The sequence below is a fragment of the Tiliqua scincoides genome, chromosome 7 (genome assembly GCF_035046505.1).
Source record: "Tiliqua scincoides isolate rTilSci1 chromosome 7, rTilSci1.hap2, whole genome shotgun sequence".
NCBI classification, from domain to species: Eukaryota; Metazoa; Chordata; class Lepidosauria; order Squamata; family Scincidae; genus Tiliqua; species Tiliqua scincoides.
The window spans coordinates 57483555-57503289 of NC_089827.1; the positions used below are offsets into that span (position 1 = coordinate 57483555).

A 19735-nucleotide genomic window follows, 5' to 3' on the forward strand; every position below is an offset into this window, starting at 1 on the left:
GAGATAATTCAAGATTATTCACGCTGGCCGTTAGCCACCCAGGGGGGGAATAGGTGAATTGGTATTTCCCCTGCTGGAGTAAGTACAAGATTTTATATATATATATATATATATATATATATATATATATATATATATATATATATATATATATATATATATATTTTAATGGTATGTACCGAAGAGAAATAAATAAGTAATCTTCAACAAAGGAAATAAAGTCTACCTTCATTTTCCCAGCAAAAAGCCTTTATTTAAGCCTGGACACTGCTGGTTTCGGTTTCTCAGCAAGAGGCTTGAATTTTTTTTTTTTTTTGGTCATTTAAAGGCATACTAACCTAATTTGACTGTGGATTTGCTTGATTTTTTTTGGATATAAAAATTTGGAAAGTAGCCCTGGATATAAAATTAGAAAGTAGCCCTGCAGGAAGTGGCTCGAGTTGGTGTTGATAAAAATGGCTTTTGAAAATCTAAAAGATGATCATGAAAGCCAGGCCTTGTTGGTGGACTTTCTGATGGATTTTAGAAGAGAAATGGAGCAACAAGTCAGAGAACTCTCTGAACAAATTGGGCAAATAAGCTCCTCCCTTGTAAACTCGCGGGAACAAATTATAAACAATAGAGAAGAAAAAAGAATGGATCAGATGTCAGGTAAAGTTAAAGAAGTGGAGTATTTTGAAATGGGACACGAGATGGAAGAAGCAATTGTTATAATAACTGGGAATCTTAAGGAAGAAAAAAGATGAAATGTTCAGAGAGCAAGCTGTCTCAAGAAGAGGAAGAATTTATGGATTGAATTCAAGAATAACAGAATGAAAAAGAAGAAAGAAAAACAGAGGGGGGGACTTAAGAAGAAAAAGAAGAAAAAGAAGAAGTGGAAGAACCAGTAGGAGGACTAAGAGGGAACACCAATAAGATAGAGTACAAAGTAAACAATAAGAAGAAGGGCGAAATGGTTGAATAATAAATAGAATTTTTTTTTTAACATATTAAATTAAAATAGATGTAAATGAAAATTTGAAATATAAATATTGTGGAAATTAAGTGGTATTAAGATAAATATTTTATTAATTAGATTAAACTAAAGTGGATGAAAAGGGAATTTGGAATATAAGTATTGTGAAAATTAAAGTGGTAAATATATGAAATAAATTAGATGGAACTGCAATTTTGGAATATAAGTATTGTATAAAATATAGTGGTATTAAGACAAATAAAAGGGTTATTTTATAAAAAAGAAGGTAAATAAAATAAATTATAGATGTGAATTTATTTTGGAGAAAATATTAAACCTGTATTTTGGGTTAATAAATATGTGGTGGATAAGCGAAGTATAATGTTATTGTAATTGGAGATATTTGTTTTTAGATGTGATATTAGAAATTAAGAATCAGATAAGAGATTGTATTTTAGAGGTTAGTTTAGTGGTAAGAAGAGTCTATAAGTAAAAATTTGAAGCCTTTTTTGATTGGATAGTTATGGAAAATGATGTATAACATGTTATAAGAGATATTGAAGGAGGTAATACCATGGTAATCGGAGACTTTTTTAGATGTCATATTAGAAATTAAGAATCAGATAAGAGATTTTATTTTAGAGACTAGTTGAGTGGTAAGAAGAGTGTATAAGTAAAAGTTTGAAGTGTTTTTTTTTATGATGGGATAGATAAGGTTAGAGGAAAAATATGGAATGTTAAAGTATTAACCAGTTGGGTTAAAGAATATGATAATTTTTGTATTGATTATTAATTTCGTTTGGATTAATGTTTGTTGTAATCGATGGCCACCACCCTCGTGTGTAACCTATGTAATCCTAGCCCTAAGTCTATCCAATTTTCCTTACCTGTATCTGTAATAAATAAATAAAGCATTATATATTTAAAAAAAAGAAGAAGAGGAGCTTTCCAGCTCTAACCTGAGAACAGGATACGTGTGCCCAGTTCAGAAGCCCCATCAGTAACTTCTTTCATATAATAACTGCACAGTTGCATTTATGTAAAATTTGGCATTCTCACAAATTATTATAACCCTGATCTATGTTACCACAGATGCTCCGAGACATATACACACCAACACACGTGTGTTTTGCCAGATTCCCAGTCCAAGCTTCACTCAGAGAATTATGCCTACTTCAAGCTAATTAGCTCCCCTGTGTTCCCCAACAATGGCCCCAGTTCTACATTGCAACACTGCTGGATCCACCACCAGGGTAGCTCACCTGTTCAACCGGCAGAGGTCCTCCTTCCTCCCCTCTCCTGCCAGCAGCTTCTCCAGCCACTACATCAACACCTTGGTCCTCAGCAGGTCTTGGGCAAGGCAGTCATACACCAATCTTCAGTGTCTCCAGCAGTCCCCATTCCAAAAATCCTCAGAAGTCCATCCATCTATGCATTAGTCAGTCTACAGGTCCAGTAGTCCATCCACCAGTCCATTAGTTCTTCAGTCCATTAATCCATCAGTTTACTGCTCTCCCTAGCTCTCTCTTTTTTTTTTTCTAGGCTCCTTCCTTCTGCACTCTCAATCTCTCTAAGCTCCTTCCTTCTGCACCCACCAAACTCTGTTCAGGTGTTGCTTTTATCCCTTAATCTTCTGGTTGTCTCTAATGGCTATAGCTGTGCAGCAAACCCACTGCTAGTTAGAGCCCTGGAGTTAACCCCATTCTTGCCTGCCAGAACAAGGGGCCACTGTTGACACCACACCCTATCTCCTCAAGGAATCTTGCACATTTCCATTACACCCTGTGCACACAACGTGAGTGTCTTGAGGTCTTCAGCCACTGGCCATGGTGCACGCACCCTGTAGACTCCTACCGTGAAGGGGGGGAGACAGTGGACAAGACGGGAGCTGGAGACCAAACTGGTGCAAAACAATAAGAAGTGTATTGAAGGGATTAATCACAATGAGCAGGGAATGGGGAAAATAGTGTGTAAATGAATGCAACCACCAATAACTGTAATTGATCAGAGAGCTGGTGCTGCTTGGGAATACCAGAGGGAGGAGGTAGTGGTGCCTTCAGAGGATTGGTGGGGAGGCATTTGAGGGTGGACTGTAGTTAGTAAAGGGCTGAATTTCCCAAGAGTACATAGCGTTTCTAGAGAAGGCAAGGCTCAAGAGCGAAAAGATAGAGGAAAACCTATGGCAGACCAAAACAAAGAGCAACTAGTGGCTGGAACCTTAGTGTTTTGGTTTCAACAGGGGAGCTATGAGGTAGAAGAGAACAGAAGTGGATAGAACTGGCTCTCTAGAGCCAAGGAAGCAATGCCTAACTCATATTTGGGGTATTTATTCCCAGCCAGTTGATGAACTTGATCAGTACACCCAAGTCTTCAAGAACTGGCTAGAGATAGCAAGGGGGGAGGTATTGACCCTAGATCCAAAAATAAAATCAAGAGCCCTGGATCTTTGGAGATCACAGCCAGTAGAAACAGGGAATAGAATCAAATGACAGAGCATTTTGTACCTTTTCAGTGAGAAAGAAAGGTTTTTAACCCAGCCCTCTCTACATTGTGCTGGCTTTCAAATTGAAGGGATTTTTTTTTTAACATACAGGAGCACACAATTATCCACCTGCAATCAGAAATGGGTGCCATCCATACTACCACCTTAGAACACCATAAACTCACTCCCACTTCATTCTGTTGCATGTGTAGATCCACAATTGGCCCATCTGGCACACTATGAGCTTAACATTGGGATGGGAGATAGAGGAGCAGTGAATAGATGCCTGCTGCTTTCCTCCAGTCTGCCACCAATACAGCCGTCCTCTTGACCTGCTCCCTTCCTCCATGTGGGCTCTTTAAACGAAGTGCTTGCTAGGAGTGGAGTGCTAGGCAGTTCTTGCTTCATTTAAAGAGCCCGCACGGCGGAAGGAGCAAGGTAGGCAGGTGGGATGAGTGTGTTTTGATTCTTAGAGTGCAGCGATCTGTGCCCCCTTCATCTCACCTTGTTCCTTCCTCCACTGGGCTGCATGAGCCCATTTGCTGATTTGGAAATGATGGAGAAAAAGCACATTGCAGAACGCTCACGGGCACTTCCAGGGTTCCCCGTGTGCAGGGTTGGTTTTGTGATGGTTGCTCTGTTTTTTAAAAGGTATTCATTAGCACTGGCTTTACTCAAATTTTGATTTTGCCATCAGACCATGTCCCAGAAAACTCCATAATGGTCCCCAAAGCCTGACAGAGTTTAAATACTCTAATGTGGTCTGACTGCTCATTCAAAAAACTTTTCTCATCTGAACTGTCAGATCATTTGATCAGAATGTTTTATTAAGCAAGTTACACATATAAAAATGTGCTTCACATTAAGAATATATATTGCTGTAACCACAGTGATGAATCCAATTACCTCATTGCAGGTATATTTGGAAATCCGGAACAGAGTGGAAGATGGAGGGTGTGACTATGTTGTAGCACTGCATTCTCCGGTGCTCTGATTTCAGCAGCCAGTCCTCCATCATAGCCCTTCTGTCTCATCATTTAAGCTCTGTCTCTGGTTTGTAAAATGCTTGTGCACGTTTCTCAGCTGCACTTCCCAGAACATTTGCTGGTAATTAGCCATTTTTTCCTCTCCAAGGCAAAGAGGTGTCCCTCTGGTTGTCCTTTCCAAGATGGCATTTATCATTCACATGTCATCAAGATCACACTACCTTAGAGGAAACCTTCTAGATTAGAAAACTGAGTGCAATGTACATATCTTGCATCACTTTGGAGGTGTTTCCTGCCATGCCATCATTGCTAGAACTGGGAAGGGTAGGAAACGGGTGTTATAGCTGACATCACATTGGACCCATATTTTGACAGCCATACCTAATTCTGCTGCTGGTTTTGTTTAGCCATTTGTTGATTTTAGTTTGTTTCTGGTGAGTAAGATAGGATTACATACAGCGTAAGACTTACTGAACACAATGGGCTTACTTCTGAGCAAAATAAATAACCATTTTCAAACACCTCTAAGGGATTAGGGGCCTAATCCTATGGGCTCTGCTGCCGCAAAAGTGCCATCAGTCGGCGCTGGCCAAAGACGGATGCCAAGAGCCCTCGGAAGTGAGTGTGGCTGCTGGTCAGTGACACAGCTTTTTGGGGCAGGAAGGGGCAGAACTGGGCTGGGGGAGGAGGGGAGGAGCAGGCCCAGGAGGGGGTTGGAGATGGCTGCAGACTCTGCTGCTGTATCCTAACCTCCTCCCAGGCTGGCAAACCGAACACAGTTCCCCTCGGTTCTGTGCCTGCTCAATAGCGGGCGCAGATCCAAGCAGACCCATTGGGGCCGCCTGGGTAATAACTGGGTAAACTGGGTAAGGGAACATAAGCCTGAGGAGACTTGGCGCTGCTGCCCTGGCCCATAGGTTTCAGCAGTTGCCATTTTGGTGCCGCTGTAGCCCTGGGCACTAGGGAAGCATAGGATTGGGTTGTAAGATTCCCCTCCTCCAACAACACAGTCTCCATTTGATTTGGACTACAATTGTATCAACACTTCCCTGAGAGTAAGCCTCACTGAACAGAAAGCGACTGACGTCTGAGTAAACATGCATAGGATTGTCTTGTTGGAGTCCTCTGTGGTTGCTTTAATTTAACATTCACTCACTTGTTGCTTTCTTTCTGTCCTCCTCACCTCTATGCCCCCCCCAACTCATCACTTGCCATGCCCTCTCCAGACTGCCAAGGTCCCTAACTGAAATCCTCTGACCTTTTTGTTCTCCTGCTGCTACCATGTTTGTTTAATTAAAAGATTTATATACTGCCTTTCCTTATGCTCAAGGCATAAAAAATAAAAATAATACATCTAAAAGCATATGAATAAAACAATTACAAAATGATACAAAAGTAAAAAACCGATAAATATATAAAAAACAGCAACAAGCTTAAAGCAATGTTGCTTTTTTAAAAAAAAGCAGCAGGGGTGGTGTATCCAAGATGGCACCCCTGGTCACACCACCCCGATTGCATTATTTCCATTTAAAGTGTTATGATACATTATTTCATTTGGTTTCTTTATTCCTGCCTGTCCCCAACATACACACATACGTTCATCAAATAGTTTTTAATATAGAAAACAAACATCTTCCTCTAAACACCAAACTCAATTCAGAATAAAATTACAAGAAGTCTCAATGGACTGCAAATGAATCCCATTAAAGGAAATCCAATTTAGATGGTTACACAAAATCAGGAAATTCTATGCAGCCTTCCTCTGGCCTCTGAGATATTCCCAGCATGTTGGTATCTATAATATTGGTGCCACGAAGCATGGTTTGTTTAGGTGAAGAGGCAGAGATTGATGAGCCCCATTGAAAACCTAATATGTATGAGTTAGAGGAGATTAATTATGCTAATCATCTAAGCAAAGCTAATTTCAGAGCTTGAAATGTTCGTTCAATGTTACTAGTCCAATATTTGTGAACATATTCAAATGCAAAGAAAAGAAGGCCTGAAAATAAGAACATTTCCTCCATAAATTGTGAGTTGCATCAGCTTTGTATACACATGGTTTCATTAACAAAATTGCCAGTTGAGCCTGTGCTTGTGGTGGATTTCAGCAGACACAGCCATTAACTCACATTGTAATAACAACAGTACAATAAATGCTTAGTATCGCTAACTGTCTATAGCAGATAAGAACAGGCCACCACTTCTCACAGATGATGAGGACAGAGGATAATTACCGTTTACTCTGTGCTTCTATCAGGAAAAATATGAGCACATGAGTGAATGTGGTATAAGAGGTATACATTATAAGAACATAAGAACAGCCCCACTGGCTCAGGCCATAGGCCCATCTAGTCCAGCTTCCTGTATCTCACAGCGGCCCACCAAATGCCCCAGGGAGCACACCAGATAACAAGAGACCTCATCCTGGTAATACGTACATTATGGATACGCATGATGGAAAGGAGCATTAGACCCACCTCAGTGCCCCTTCATCATCTATATAGCGATAACAGATGTAAGTAACTCAGTGCCTATCAGATTGCAAGCAAACCAGGACCACCTCAAATAAGGCAGGAATGCATGCGTTTGAAAAAGGGGGAAAAAGTAAATTTTAAAAAATATCAAATCTGCCTAATGTGGACCAAACATGCTCTGTGGCCCCCTAAGAATCATAGGGTGTTGAGGAGACAGTTCAGAATACTGGGAACAAGAAACTGGCCTGCTCGAGCCTTTAAGAGCTGGAAAAGGGCATTAGAGCTATTGCAAATCCCTCTTGTATAGCAACAGTGATTTCAGGTGGTTGAGTGCCTGCCTGGTTCCTACATTCTTGGGGTAGGCAGATGTGGATAAACTGTAAATTAAAAGAAAAGGGACCCACCAAAAACAGCCAGATAGAAACAGCATATAAACTCCTGGCAGGGCTGGCCCACTCATGAGGCTCAGTGAAGCAGTTGCTTCAAGCAACAGGTCGGGGGGGGGGGCAGCCTGCTTGAGCCAATTTGGGAAATCAGAGTTGGGGGGGATACAACATTGTGTCGTTCCACCCTTATTATTATTTCACCCTTATCTTTATTATTGTGTTGTCTCATTTCTTTCATCCTTACACTCAGAAGCGTCCTCTCTCACTCCTTGCCATTTCTGCTCTTCCTGTTACTGTTGCTATTTGTAGGATTTTTTTGTCTCATTCCAGGTAGCCTAGGTAAGTTGGGGGTGCAAAAATTAGCAGCAGTTCTGCAGATTTTCTGGTGCATCCACTTTCCTGAAAGTAATGAGTAATGAAGAGATTTCTGTAATTTTGCATAAAAGTGGGACAGGAGTCATTCGGAGCCTCCCCCAGAATAATGGTTCCCAAATTTGTCTCTTTATGGCATTGCCATACAACACCTACCCAGCATTCCTGCCACAGGGTAGCCATATGGCAATGTCTGGCCTGTGCTCCTTCTAAGCTGCTACTGTAACAGTATTAATGGGAGACCAGGAAACATAAAGAAGAGCTTTTGCTACAGATACCTTAGCGCTCAAAGCAGTAAGGCAGCCGTTAAAAATGCAGAACTTGTGCTGGCCCCACAATTACCTCTCTCAGCTTCATGAGTGATGGGTTTGGTATGAGTAAATGGACACTGTGCGTCTTCTGGGAAGTGGAGGCACTGAACCATTCCCTGAATAACCAACAAGTGGCTGTGATCTAATATGCATGTCCCAGAATGCTTTATGGATATGTTTAGTTTATCAAGTTCAGTGAAAAAATCACAGGCTTTAAAATAAAACAATATTGACAGTTGGCAACCTTCAGTCTCGGAAGACTATGGTATCGCACTCTGAATGGTGGTTCTGGAACAGCACCTAGTGTGGCTGAATTTATTTATTTATTCATTCGATTTATATTCCGCCTTTCTCCCTGAAGGACACCCAAGGCAGCTGATAGGCCGATTCAGAAGTGACAATCCCTTCCACACTGGGAGCAACTGTAGTCTGTCCCTGGTCTGTCTCCCTGGCTATGGGTCTTCCTTCTTTGCCTCTTTGCTTCGGTCTGTTGGCCAAGAATCTCTTCAAACTGGGAGAGTCCATGCTGCACAGCCTGCCTCCAAGCAGGACACTCAGAAGCCAAAGTTTCCCTTCTGTTAAGGTCCATTCCTGAGGCCTTCAGATCCCTCTTGCAGATATCCTTGTAAGGCAGCTGTGGTCTACCTGTAGGGCGCTTTCCCTGCATGAGTTCTCCATAAAGGAGATCCTTTGGGATTCGACCATCGCCCATTCTCACGACATGACCAAGCCAACACAGGTCTCTGTTGGTCTCTGTTTCAGCAGTGTATGCATGCTAGGGATTCCAGCTCTTTCCAGGATTATGTTGTTTGAAACTTTATTATTGCCATCAGAATTGCTGTTAAATGCTGCATCTGTTACCTGCTAGTCAAAGCTTGATTGCAGAATCATGAACCACACACAGTGCAGTTCAAGCAAACACTTAACAACATACAGGTATATAGCTAAGATGAATGCTAGAATACTCTCGCCCAAAAGATGGTTTATAAGAGGACTTACTATTTTGAAAGGTTGCTAGTCATTGGAAAAAAAGAAAAAGGAAAAGAAGGAAAACAAATTGGAACTCAGAGAAATTATAACTGTACAAATTGGAATTTTGGAGGATGTAAAGGAGACATGACACTTAAGCATAAAACTTTGGAGTGAGAGGTGAGTAAATAGGAGTAAATAGGTGAATTCTTTCAATCTTCTAAAGGCACAGTCCTAATTTGCGCTGGAAACAGGCAGGCCAGCAGGCCTGCACTGCATCCAGTGTAAGTTTGGGGCTGTCTAAGGCTCAGCCCGAGGCAAGGGAAAACTTCTCCCCTTACCCCTTGTCACGCTGCAGCAGCCCCATTGAATCCACTTGGATCTGTGCCACCTGACGGGGTGGTGCAAATCCGAGCAGCCCAGGACTGCCCTGGGCCACCCGGGAATGGGGCTAGGATCAGGCATAACTGCCAGATCCTGGTCCCGCCTCCCACACCCCACCCACCACGTTTCCACCCGCCACCTTCCCTCCCCCACCCCAAAACCTCTCCCTCCTGCCCCCTCCCTGCCCTCCCCACCCCTGCATCGGCTGAGCTCAGCCAAGACAACTCACCTTTTCCCTGGAACCCACGTCGGTACAAGGAGGCCGACTCACAGACATGTGCCAGCCTCTCTCAGAGTGGCATAAAAGTGCTAACTTCTGTGACACTCCTGGGCCAGCGCAAGAGACTTGCATCTCCCAAGTGCCTCTTAGGATTGGGCCCTAAATGTGTTTCCTGAGAAGATGGATTCAAATTATTGCCAGAATTCCACGCATATGTCTTCTTTTGTGAAATCTAGGACAGAATTGGAGTGCTTCATTTAGTGGCAACTGCAGTTAAAGTTACTCCTTCCTTCTCCCATGGGAGGGCACAACATTCTGACAATAACTGCTTAAATATATTAATGGCTTGCAGACAAGTTGTGATTAACCACAGTTCTGCTCTCCATTAGGCTTGACAGAATGGTCCATCCCCTCCAAGGTCTCATGATTGCTGCCAAACAAACCTCATGAGTCTCTTATTATCTTTAACTGATGACATTTTCACTGTGACTTGAAATTGGGCAGCTTAATTCTATTACTGGAACTTCCATTACTGTTTCCCATAGTGCAGACTCAAATCAATGAGTACTGTCTTTCCTTTTCTGACTTCAAAGCCAGAAGGATTTCTTGGACCAGTTCTGTAGCCAGTGTACAAGGCTGTTACTACTTTTTTCAGAGGACGGTGATATGGATGGCATGAGGGAATTTTAGGCATGATGAGGAACTTTGGAATTAAAGTAAATATGGGAAGTGTTTGTTGACACTGATTCCTCTTTGTGGTTTCTGGCTGCAACCCTATACATACATTCTTGACAGTAAGTTCAATTGATTATAATGGGACTTACAGCCCAATCCTGAGCTGCCCAGGCGTACGGCTGCAGTGGCACCGAAAATGGTTGCCGCCACATCCTATACACCCGAGGCAGCCGCCGATAGCACCTTGAGAGAAGGGGACTTTTGTTCCCTTCCCCAAGGTAAAGGGAGCAGCCCCGCAATGGTAAAAGCCTCATGTTGGGCCATGAGCCTGACATGGAGGCTTTGGATCCATCCCACCTCCCTCCCTCCCTCCAGCATGCCTCCCCCTGCCCTCTCTCCACCTCCCTGTCACACCTCTTCCCTGCCCTCTCCCTGCCCTCCGCCAGCCACCCCTCTCCCAGGAATGCTTCCTCCCCGCCTTCCCCCACGCCCCCGCTTTCCTCTCTGCTACTCGACAGTTCATGCAACCGCCAAGTGGTGGAGACCAGGCGCCCACCCGGCGCTAGCCCAGCACCGACCAGCACGGGCGCTTGCCCAGCATTAGGGCTCGCAAATGTGGCTTACGGCAAGTTTGCAATAGTGTGCACTGGTGGTAAGCCAGCACGCGGAGCTCAGGATTACTTCTGAGTAATGTATAAAATTGCACTGTACATGTATGAGATACATGTATAAGATTGCGCTGTAATACTTTTTTAAAAAAATTCACATCACCACCGAGAGATGTGTGGGTTGTAAACAATGAACAAGTCAAAGGGATATTTTGAACAATGCATACATCAATCACATTATAAGATGTAAACAACAATTTATTTTCCATAACAAGAATATAACATACGTACTGATATCTATGTTCAATTACTTCAACTCTAAACAATGAGGTCAGGTGAATAACGAAAAGTGGAGTAGTCAGGGAGAATACTTAAAAGCTTACTGAGTATAGTGGCCACTGTGCCTACACTGGGTCAGGGGCATCTTTAGCAGGCTGGGCTGCTGCCAAGAACTTGCTCATATGCTGAATGGAAGCTGTCACATTTGTCAATTCCTTCGTGATGGAATGCAGCTCCTGCGCCATCCTGCCAAAGTCCTGTCTCAGCCCACAAGCAGCATTTTTAATCTCTTCCAGGATGATCATGCCCTTTTGTTCGGTGCTTCCACACAGAAGATCTGTACTGGGAAGACTTGCTCCAGAAGGTGCACCAGGGTTAGCGCTAGAAGGTGCAATACACTCCCAACTCTCACCAGAAGCACGGCAGGTTCTACTCCTAAAACCATCAGTGTTTTGGACAGAACATTTGGAATTATCAGGAAGGAGCTCTAAGACACTAGCATTCTCATTTTCATCTATATCAGATGCTGGGAAAGGAGAAAAGGAATGCGTGATCCTTTCCTTGAGATCTTTAAAGAAAATGGAAGGCAGTTCATGTGGTGAAGAAAAATAAGGAGTTCCTTGGGAAGGAATACAATGAGGCTGCGGCGTATTGCTTGGAACAACTGACTCAGGGGATGACAGCATGGAGAAAGTAGAAAAGGAGGATGTTGTCCTTATTGAGCTTATAGAGTCTAAAATGTATATAAAAGAAAGGAACAAAGCGTTAAACATTGTTTGCAAATAATTATATTCTTTAACCATTTTGGAATACTCCTGAATGACTTTATGGAAATAAGTTTAAGAATCTTAATATACACTCTACCATATAAGTTAAATACAGCAACATCAGCTACACTAACGGCCCAATCCTATGCTCTAGTAGTGCTGGGGGGCACGTGTTCCGCCAGCACACACTGTCACAAAAGTACCGTAAAGCATTTTGTGACAGTGCAAAGGCCAGGTACGCCAGTGAGAAAGTCAGAGCCTTCCAACTGGTGCTGTTGGTCTAAACCAGACTTACCACCAGACCAGGTAAGTCTGGAGCAGGGGCAGGGGGATTGCAGGGAAGGGTGGGGAGGGGGTGGAACAGGGCAGGGAATAGTGGCAACAAAGGCAGGTGGATTGGGCCCAGGAGGGGGTTGGGATTGGTAGCACTGACACATACTGTATCCAATCCCTCTTCCCAGGCCTGATCCACTGACATGAATCAACTCAGACTAGTACCAGCGATATCACTGGTGCAGGTTTGGGTTGATCCATAGCAGCTGCTCCAGTTTACCCAAAGGAAAGGGGACAAATGTCCACTTACCCTGATGAGACCTCCAGCAGCCAAAATTTCCCAACGGGATCCAAAATAGCCCATGTTGGCACCACTGCATCACTGTGCAGGAATTTAGTTAGGATTGGGCTGTATGAATCACAGAAGCTATAGTTTAAGGTAGTTAATTTTTTTTTTACCTGGCTTGGATGTTCTTCCAGGTGGTGCCTGTCCATTTACATTATTGGATATGCAAGTTCAGGAAGCAGGAGTTGGGAACTTCCTCTGAAATAGCAGAATGCTGGCAATGGATATGCCTTGAAATGATCAGGCCTTAGGAAAAGTTGTTTAATTTTTATCTAATTCCTACCTTGATTCCTTCCAACTTCCAGGCTCATATGCCTAGTTATAGGCTAGGATGACTCCCATAGAGTTGAAAGTGATTGTGAGCCATCCCTAAATTAGGTCCATATGCGTGCTAAATGACTGTGGCTTAGAGCAGCTAGTCACGGAGCCCACCAGAGGACAGGTGACTCTGGATTTAATTTTGTGCGGTACGCAGGACCTGGTTAGAGATGTAAACGTTACTGAGCCATTGGGGAACAGTGATCATGCTGCGATCCGTTTTGACGTGCACGTTGGGGGAAGAATACCAGGCAAATCTCTAACAAAAACCCTTGACTTCCGACGGGCGGACTTCCCTCAAATGAGGAGGCTGGTTAGAAGGAGGTTGAAAGGGAGGGTAAAAAGAGTCCAGTCTCTCCAGAGTGCATGGAGGCTGCTTAAAACAACAGTAATAGAGGCCCAGCAGAGGTGTATACCGCAAAGAAAGAAGGGTTCCACTAAATCCAGGAGAGTGCCCGCATGGCTAACCAGCCAAGTTAGAGAGGCTGTGAAGGGCAAGGAAGCTTCCTTCCGTAAATGGAAGTCTTGCCCTAATGAAGAGAATAAAAAGGAACATAAACTGTGGCAAAAGAAATGTAAAAAGGTGATAGGGGAGGCCAAGCGAGACTATGAGGAACGCATGGCCAGCAACATTAAGGGGAATAATAAAAGCTTCTTCAAATATGTTAGAAGCAGGAAACCTGCCAGAGAAGCGGTTGGCCCTCTGGATGGTGAGGGAGGGAAAGGGGAGATAAAAGGAGACTTAGAGATGGCAGAGAAATTAAATGAGTTCTTTGCATCTGTCTTCACGGCAGAAGATCTCGGGCAGATACCGCTGCCCGAACGGCCCCTCCTGACCGAGGAGTTAAGTCAGATAGAGGTTAAAAGAGAAGATGTTTCAGACCTCATTGATAAATTAAAGATCAATAAGTCACCGGGCCCTGATGGCATACACCCAAGGGTTATTAAGGAATTGAAGAATGAAGTTGCAGATCTCTTGACTAAGGTATGCAACTTGTCCCTCAAAACGGCCACGGTACCAGAAGATTGGAGGATAGCAAATGTCACGCCTATTTTTAAAAAGGGAAAGAGGGGGGACCCGGGAAACTATAGGCCGGTCAGCCTAACATCCATACCGGGTAAGATGGTGGAATGCCTCATCAAAGATAGGATCTCAAAACACATAGACGAACAGGCCTTGCTGAGGGAGAGTCAGCATGGCTTCTATAAGGGTAAGTCTTGCCTCACAAACCTTACAGAATTCTTTGAAAAGGTCAACAGGCATGTGGATGCGGGAGAACCCGTGGACATTATATATCTGGACTTTCAGAAGGCGTTTGACACGGTCCCTCACCAAAGGCTACTGAAAAAACTCCACAGTCAGGGAATTAGAGGACAGGTCCTCTCGTGGATTGAGAACTGGTTGGAGGCCAGGAAGCAGAGAGTGGGTGTCAATGGGCAATTTTCACAATGGAGAGAGGTGAAAAGCGGTGTGCCCCAAGGATCTGTCCTGGGACCGGTGCTTTTCAACCTCTTCATAAATGACCTGGAGACAGGGTTGAGCAGTGAAGTGGCTAAGTTTGCAGACGACACCAAACTTTTCCGAGTGGTGAAGACCAGAAGTGCTTGTGAGGAGCTCCAGAAGGATCTCTCCAGACTGGCAGAATGGGCAGCAAAATGGCAGATGCGCTTCAATGTCAGTAAGTGTAAAGTCATGCACATTGGGGCAAAAAATCAAAACTTTAGATATAGGCTGATGGGTTCTGAGCTGTCTGTGACAGATCAGGAGAGAGATCTTGGGGTGGTGGTGGACAGGTCGATGAAAGTGTCGACCCAATGTGCGGCGGCAGTGAAGAAGGCCAATTCTATGCTTGGGATCATTAGGAAGGGTATTGAGAACAAAACGGTTAGTATTATAATGCCGTTGTACAAATCGATGGTAAGGCCACACCTGGAGTATTGTGTCCAGTTCTGGTCGCCGCATCTCAAAAAAGACATAGTGGAAATGGAAAAGGTGCAAAAGAGAGCGACTAAGATGATTACGGGGCTGGGGCACCTTCCTTATGAGGAAAGGCTACGGCGTTTGGGCCTCTTCAGCCTAGAAAAGAGACGCTTGAGGGGGGACATGATTGAGACATACAAAATTATGCAGGGGATGGACAGAGTGGATAGGGAGATGCTCTTTACACTCTCACATAATACCAGAACCAGGGGACATCCACTAAAATTGAGTGTTGGGCGGGTTAGGACAGACAAAAGAAAATATTTCTTTACTCAGCGCGTGGTCGGTCTGTGGAACTCCTTGCCACAGGATGTGGTGCTGGCGTCTAGCCTAGATGCCTTTAAAAGGGGATTGGACGAGTTTCTGGAGGAAAAATCCATTATGGGGTACAAGCCATGATGTGTATGCACAACCTCCTGATTTTAGGAATGGGTTAAGTCAGAATGCCAGATGTAGGGGAGAGCACCAGGATGAGGTCTCTTGTTATCTGGTGTGCTCCCTGGGGCATTTGGTGGGCCGCTGTGAGATACAGGAAGCTGAACTAGATGGGCCTATGGCCTGATCCAGTGGGGCTGTTCTTATGTTCTTATGTTCTTATGCTATACTTGGACTCTGATCTACAGGGGAGAGGACTCAGTGACTCATGGTGCCAGCACCAATTTGGTAGTGTTAGTGGGGTAAAGCCCTAAATTGGGTCACATGATGCTTCCTCACCAACCTCCTAATAGTGCATTAGATGCTACAAGCACCACTAAGAATGAGGGGTCAAGGGTCAGCTCAACTGGGTGGGTCCTATGATGAGGCAGTGCCTGATCTGGCTGATCTCTGACATCACTCCTGACAACTAAAAATAATAACAAAGAATAGTATAATTGAGTTTAGCTATCAGCAAAGGTCCCAAGACCATTAAACTATTAAAATGTATAAGTAGCCTACTTTAGGCATACAGTACCCCCCCCCCCATATCCATGGATTGAGTTTCTGCTGTTTCAGTGATCTACAGTTCTCAAACCACCACCCCTCCATCGACAGGAATGCTAACAGTGAAAACACTAACAGGAAGTGGATAGTAGAGGAAGCAGACAGATAGCAAGAATGCAAGATTTTGCTTCCTGTTGGCATTCTTATTGTTGCCTCCTCTTGCATTCCTCTAGTGCAGCAGCTCCCAACCTGGGGGTTGTGACCCCCCAGTTGCCAAGTTGAAAAATCATTTCCTCTTAAATAGGGTGGAGAATCAGTGGAACCTGTAGGTGACGGTGCCTGTCACTTCAGGGTTCTCCCCACTGCCGCCAACTACCGGCAGGTAGGAAAGAGGTTTTAAAGGGGCTTCTTACTTACCCGGTTCATCATGGTAGTTGGCCGCAGCGGTGAAGGGGAGAACCCAGAAATGATGGGTGCCGTTACCTATGGGTCCTCAGTTGGGTTCCAACCCTGTCTTAAGGGGACAAGAGTTTGGAACCAATGCTCTAGTGCAGCAATTTTCAACCTTTTTTATCTCACGGCACACTGACAAGGCACTAAAATTGTCAAGGCACACCATCAGTTTTTTGACAATTGACAGGGCACACTGCACTGCTGATGTGGGGCTGACATCCCCCAATGGCCATATTAATAAATGACCCTCTGCCAAACTCCCGTGGCACACCTGCAGACCATTCATGTCACACCAATGTGCCACAGCACAGTGGTTGAAAATCGCTGCTCTAGTGACTACAAGTCTAGTGTTCTTGCAGTCTGCTTCTTCTGCTATCTGCTTCCTATAAGCATCACTTTGTAAAGAGAGCATTTGCAAACAAAAAAACGTGAGTCATGAGGGTGATGGGGTTAACTACTATTCACAATTCCAGGTATCCATGGACAGATTCAATGCAGAAATATTAGGAAAGGGGGAACGCTAGGACTGGACAGGATACCACAAACAGGTGCGACTCTTCCTCATAATAATATATGATTCACGGAAGGAAGACTCTTCATAATGTGAAACAGCATGTCTAAACATATGCAAGTGATATATTTAAATTAATTATAATAGACTAACAACTAAATACAAGTTTCCAAACGCATAGCAGTCATCCTGGTGGCTTTGCACATGTTGACCAGAACAGTGAAATTTAGGAGCAAGGTTATTTCTCCCTGAGGAATTAGGTAGAATACTATCTGACCATTTCCAATGAACTTCCATAATGAAAAGAGCTGGGAACATCTTTTAAAAACTGAAATCCATGACTACAGGGAAGGGCCTGAAGTATCCCTGAAAGAGCCAAGACCCTACATGGAAAGCCTGCAAGAATGATGAAATGCACATATGATGAAAGGTGTCCACATAGGCTCACTACCCTACCATGCAATCTGTGTTGCTGAAACAAGTTGTGCAACAGACTTTTGCAACCCTGAGAATGTGGACATTGTGGCAACTTTACTCTGGTCAGTCCTGGTTACTCTAGTAAAGGTCAATCAGACTCTTCAGTTATACACGTTAGGGCTCACAACCTCAATTTCTTGAACTCAAAGACTGACAATCATTAAGTGCAAACAAGCTTGCACCCTCCTTGATCCTACATTTGAATTCTCTGTGTGAGAACTGGATAATTACCTTATCATCCATTCATTTCCAAGAGCACAAAATTCACTTAAAATGCACAGCCATTTAACTGTATTTTCGAGAGCTTTTTCAAACAAAAAGGATTTTAGTGCAGCGGCCACCATGCCACTCCATTAAGTTTCACCTTGACTGCTATTACTTTACTATAAGCTTTACCATGAAGCTTTAGAAAGGTGCCATTTAACCTCTTCTTAGTATTAACCCGGTCCCCATTTAAGTACGAAAGTTCTAGTGGCTGTACAAACAACCTGAAAGTCAACCTGAGCAAGACAGCAATATTAACAGATGGATTCTTTACATTTAGCTGGAAGCTGGTTTCCTGGGCATAATCACCAAACTAGGAAGGTTTTGCATTTTGCACCAGCTACAAAGCAAGAACATGAGCAGAGAAAAGCAATAAAATAAATACATTTCTATGACAGATATGCAAACCACAAACTCACCTGGCCTTGGGGAGGGATTACTGCTTAGCTGATCTGTCTGTGTAGTGTTTGGAGGTATGGCAAAGTTGAGGGTTTGCATGCTAGACGGAGTAGGCCCAAATAACTGCTTTGAAGGAGATGGTGCTGATTTTGTGGTGTTTGTCGCACTTTTCCCCAAAGGATCAAAAGCTTGAAATGCAGGAGATAAGTAGATGGTCTCCACAGAAGCGCTACTACCACAGCGAGCAAAGTCTGCCTTTGAAACTTCTTTTTTGGGTGTGCTCAACTCCCCTGGACCGGCTGACCAAGCATTGAACAAAGTTGCTGCAACTCTGTGGGCAGTTCCACTTGACATCTTCCTTGGAGGAGATTTCAGCATAACTCTAGAAATAACGGAGCTCTTTGACTTCCAGCTTGAATCCCACTTCTGTGCAGGCTCTGGATTTATTTCTGAGGAGCTCAAAGCAGTGGCTGCAAGATGGCAAAAGGATGTCACAGAAAACAATTGACTAGAAGTTTGCGTATTCGTTTATTTATGGTACTTCTACCCCATAGTGTAACCAAATGGTTTCAAAAAGAGAAAAGTAAATTAATGGCTCAATCCTATTGGGCCTCACTGCCAGCAAAACATGCATTCCGCTGGTGGCAACTGCTGGAAAATGGCCATAAAGCGTGCTCCAGCAGCACACTGAGTAGCATGCTGCCAGAGCACTGGTGGGAAGGCCGGAGACTTCCCACATGCATTGATGGAATGCCTGCTGTCTGCCGAGAAAGGTAAGGTAGAGGGGGAGACTCCCCATGTGGGGGGTGTAGGGGAGGGAACAGGGGGCGGGAGGCTGCAGGAGGGGATGAATCCGGTGGTGATGGCGTGCACCAGATCCAATCCCCTCCTGCAGCACCAGATCCAATCTCTTCCACCCCTTTCTCTGCTTGGACTTGTGCTAGTCAGACCAGAGTTACTGCTTTTCACTTGCTTATAGATGGTGCATGGCTGATGCGACAAGTTCTTATTGTGTGTATAGATGTAGAGGAGCTGGGATTGGCCAGTCAGTAGGCCACTTGTTTACCAAATCAGCTTTCATGCAGAAGGAACTCTAGTCATTGGGTTCACTCCAGACATGAGAATGGGTGTAGGAGGGCACCTCTATTTTTGGCTTTCTATTCCTGGTGGTAGCAACTACCCTTTTGGAGACTTTCACAGTCGCAATGGGGATGACATGTCTGTCACAGTCACCTAAGAAGGTGCTCAGTGGTGTGTGGGAAAGTTAGGTCTGTGTGCCTTGTTTCTTTCACCATTCCGACATGGCAGATCATGACAGCCCCATGAGATCACCACAACATGTCATATTTTAAATACTATTTTATATAATGTTTTACAAGCTGTTACCTTTCAGAAATAAGGTGGACTAAAAGTGTCAGTAATTGAATACCTTCTAGGCGCATACTATTTTCAAAAATGAAATTTTATTCACTTTTTTGGAATCTTTTCACGATTCTTAAAATGTATAGTTTAAATATTTATATGTTTTTAATTTATACGCTGAGTGGGACAGTTCCAGGAGCAACCTCACTGCGTGAGTGAAAGATATTCTGCAGATATTTTGAATGCCCTCTGCCATAAATCTTTGCCGCTGCAACTTGAAACTGACCTGAAGGAACCTTATTATTTCAAGTCTGCCTCTGAAACTGGTTATAATCAATCTGTATAACTGCACTTAGATATCTGTAATTATAAGCTATAACAATATTGTATTCAAATTTGTCTTGCTCAAGCTGAACACTGATTTAGTGAACATAATACAGACTTTAATGGTGATCTGTCCTATTTAAATGCTAATCATCTAGAAGTTTTCTTCCCAGAAATCACCCTACCAATTTTATTCAATAGCTTATTATACAGTACAAATTTCAGACAGGGACAAGAA

The 19735-nt window shown here is 43.7% G+C and overlaps 1 protein-coding gene across 1 annotated transcript in view; it reads right to left on the minus strand.

The window, feature by feature from the left end:
* Positions 1 to 11226: 11226 nt before the first annotated feature.
* Positions 11227 to 19735, minus strand: part of ENTHD1 (ENTH domain containing 1) — a 38595-nt gene continuing 30086 nt past the window's right edge. Inside the window, exons 5-6 of the mRNA XM_066634472.1 lie at positions 17832 to 18281; positions 11227 to 11834 (exon numbers count right to left, since the gene is read on the minus strand). Of these exons, the coding sequence (XP_066490569.1) occupies positions 11227 to 11834; positions 17832 to 18281 (1058 nt within the window). The remainder of the gene's footprint in view (positions 11835 to 17831; positions 18282 to 19735) is intronic.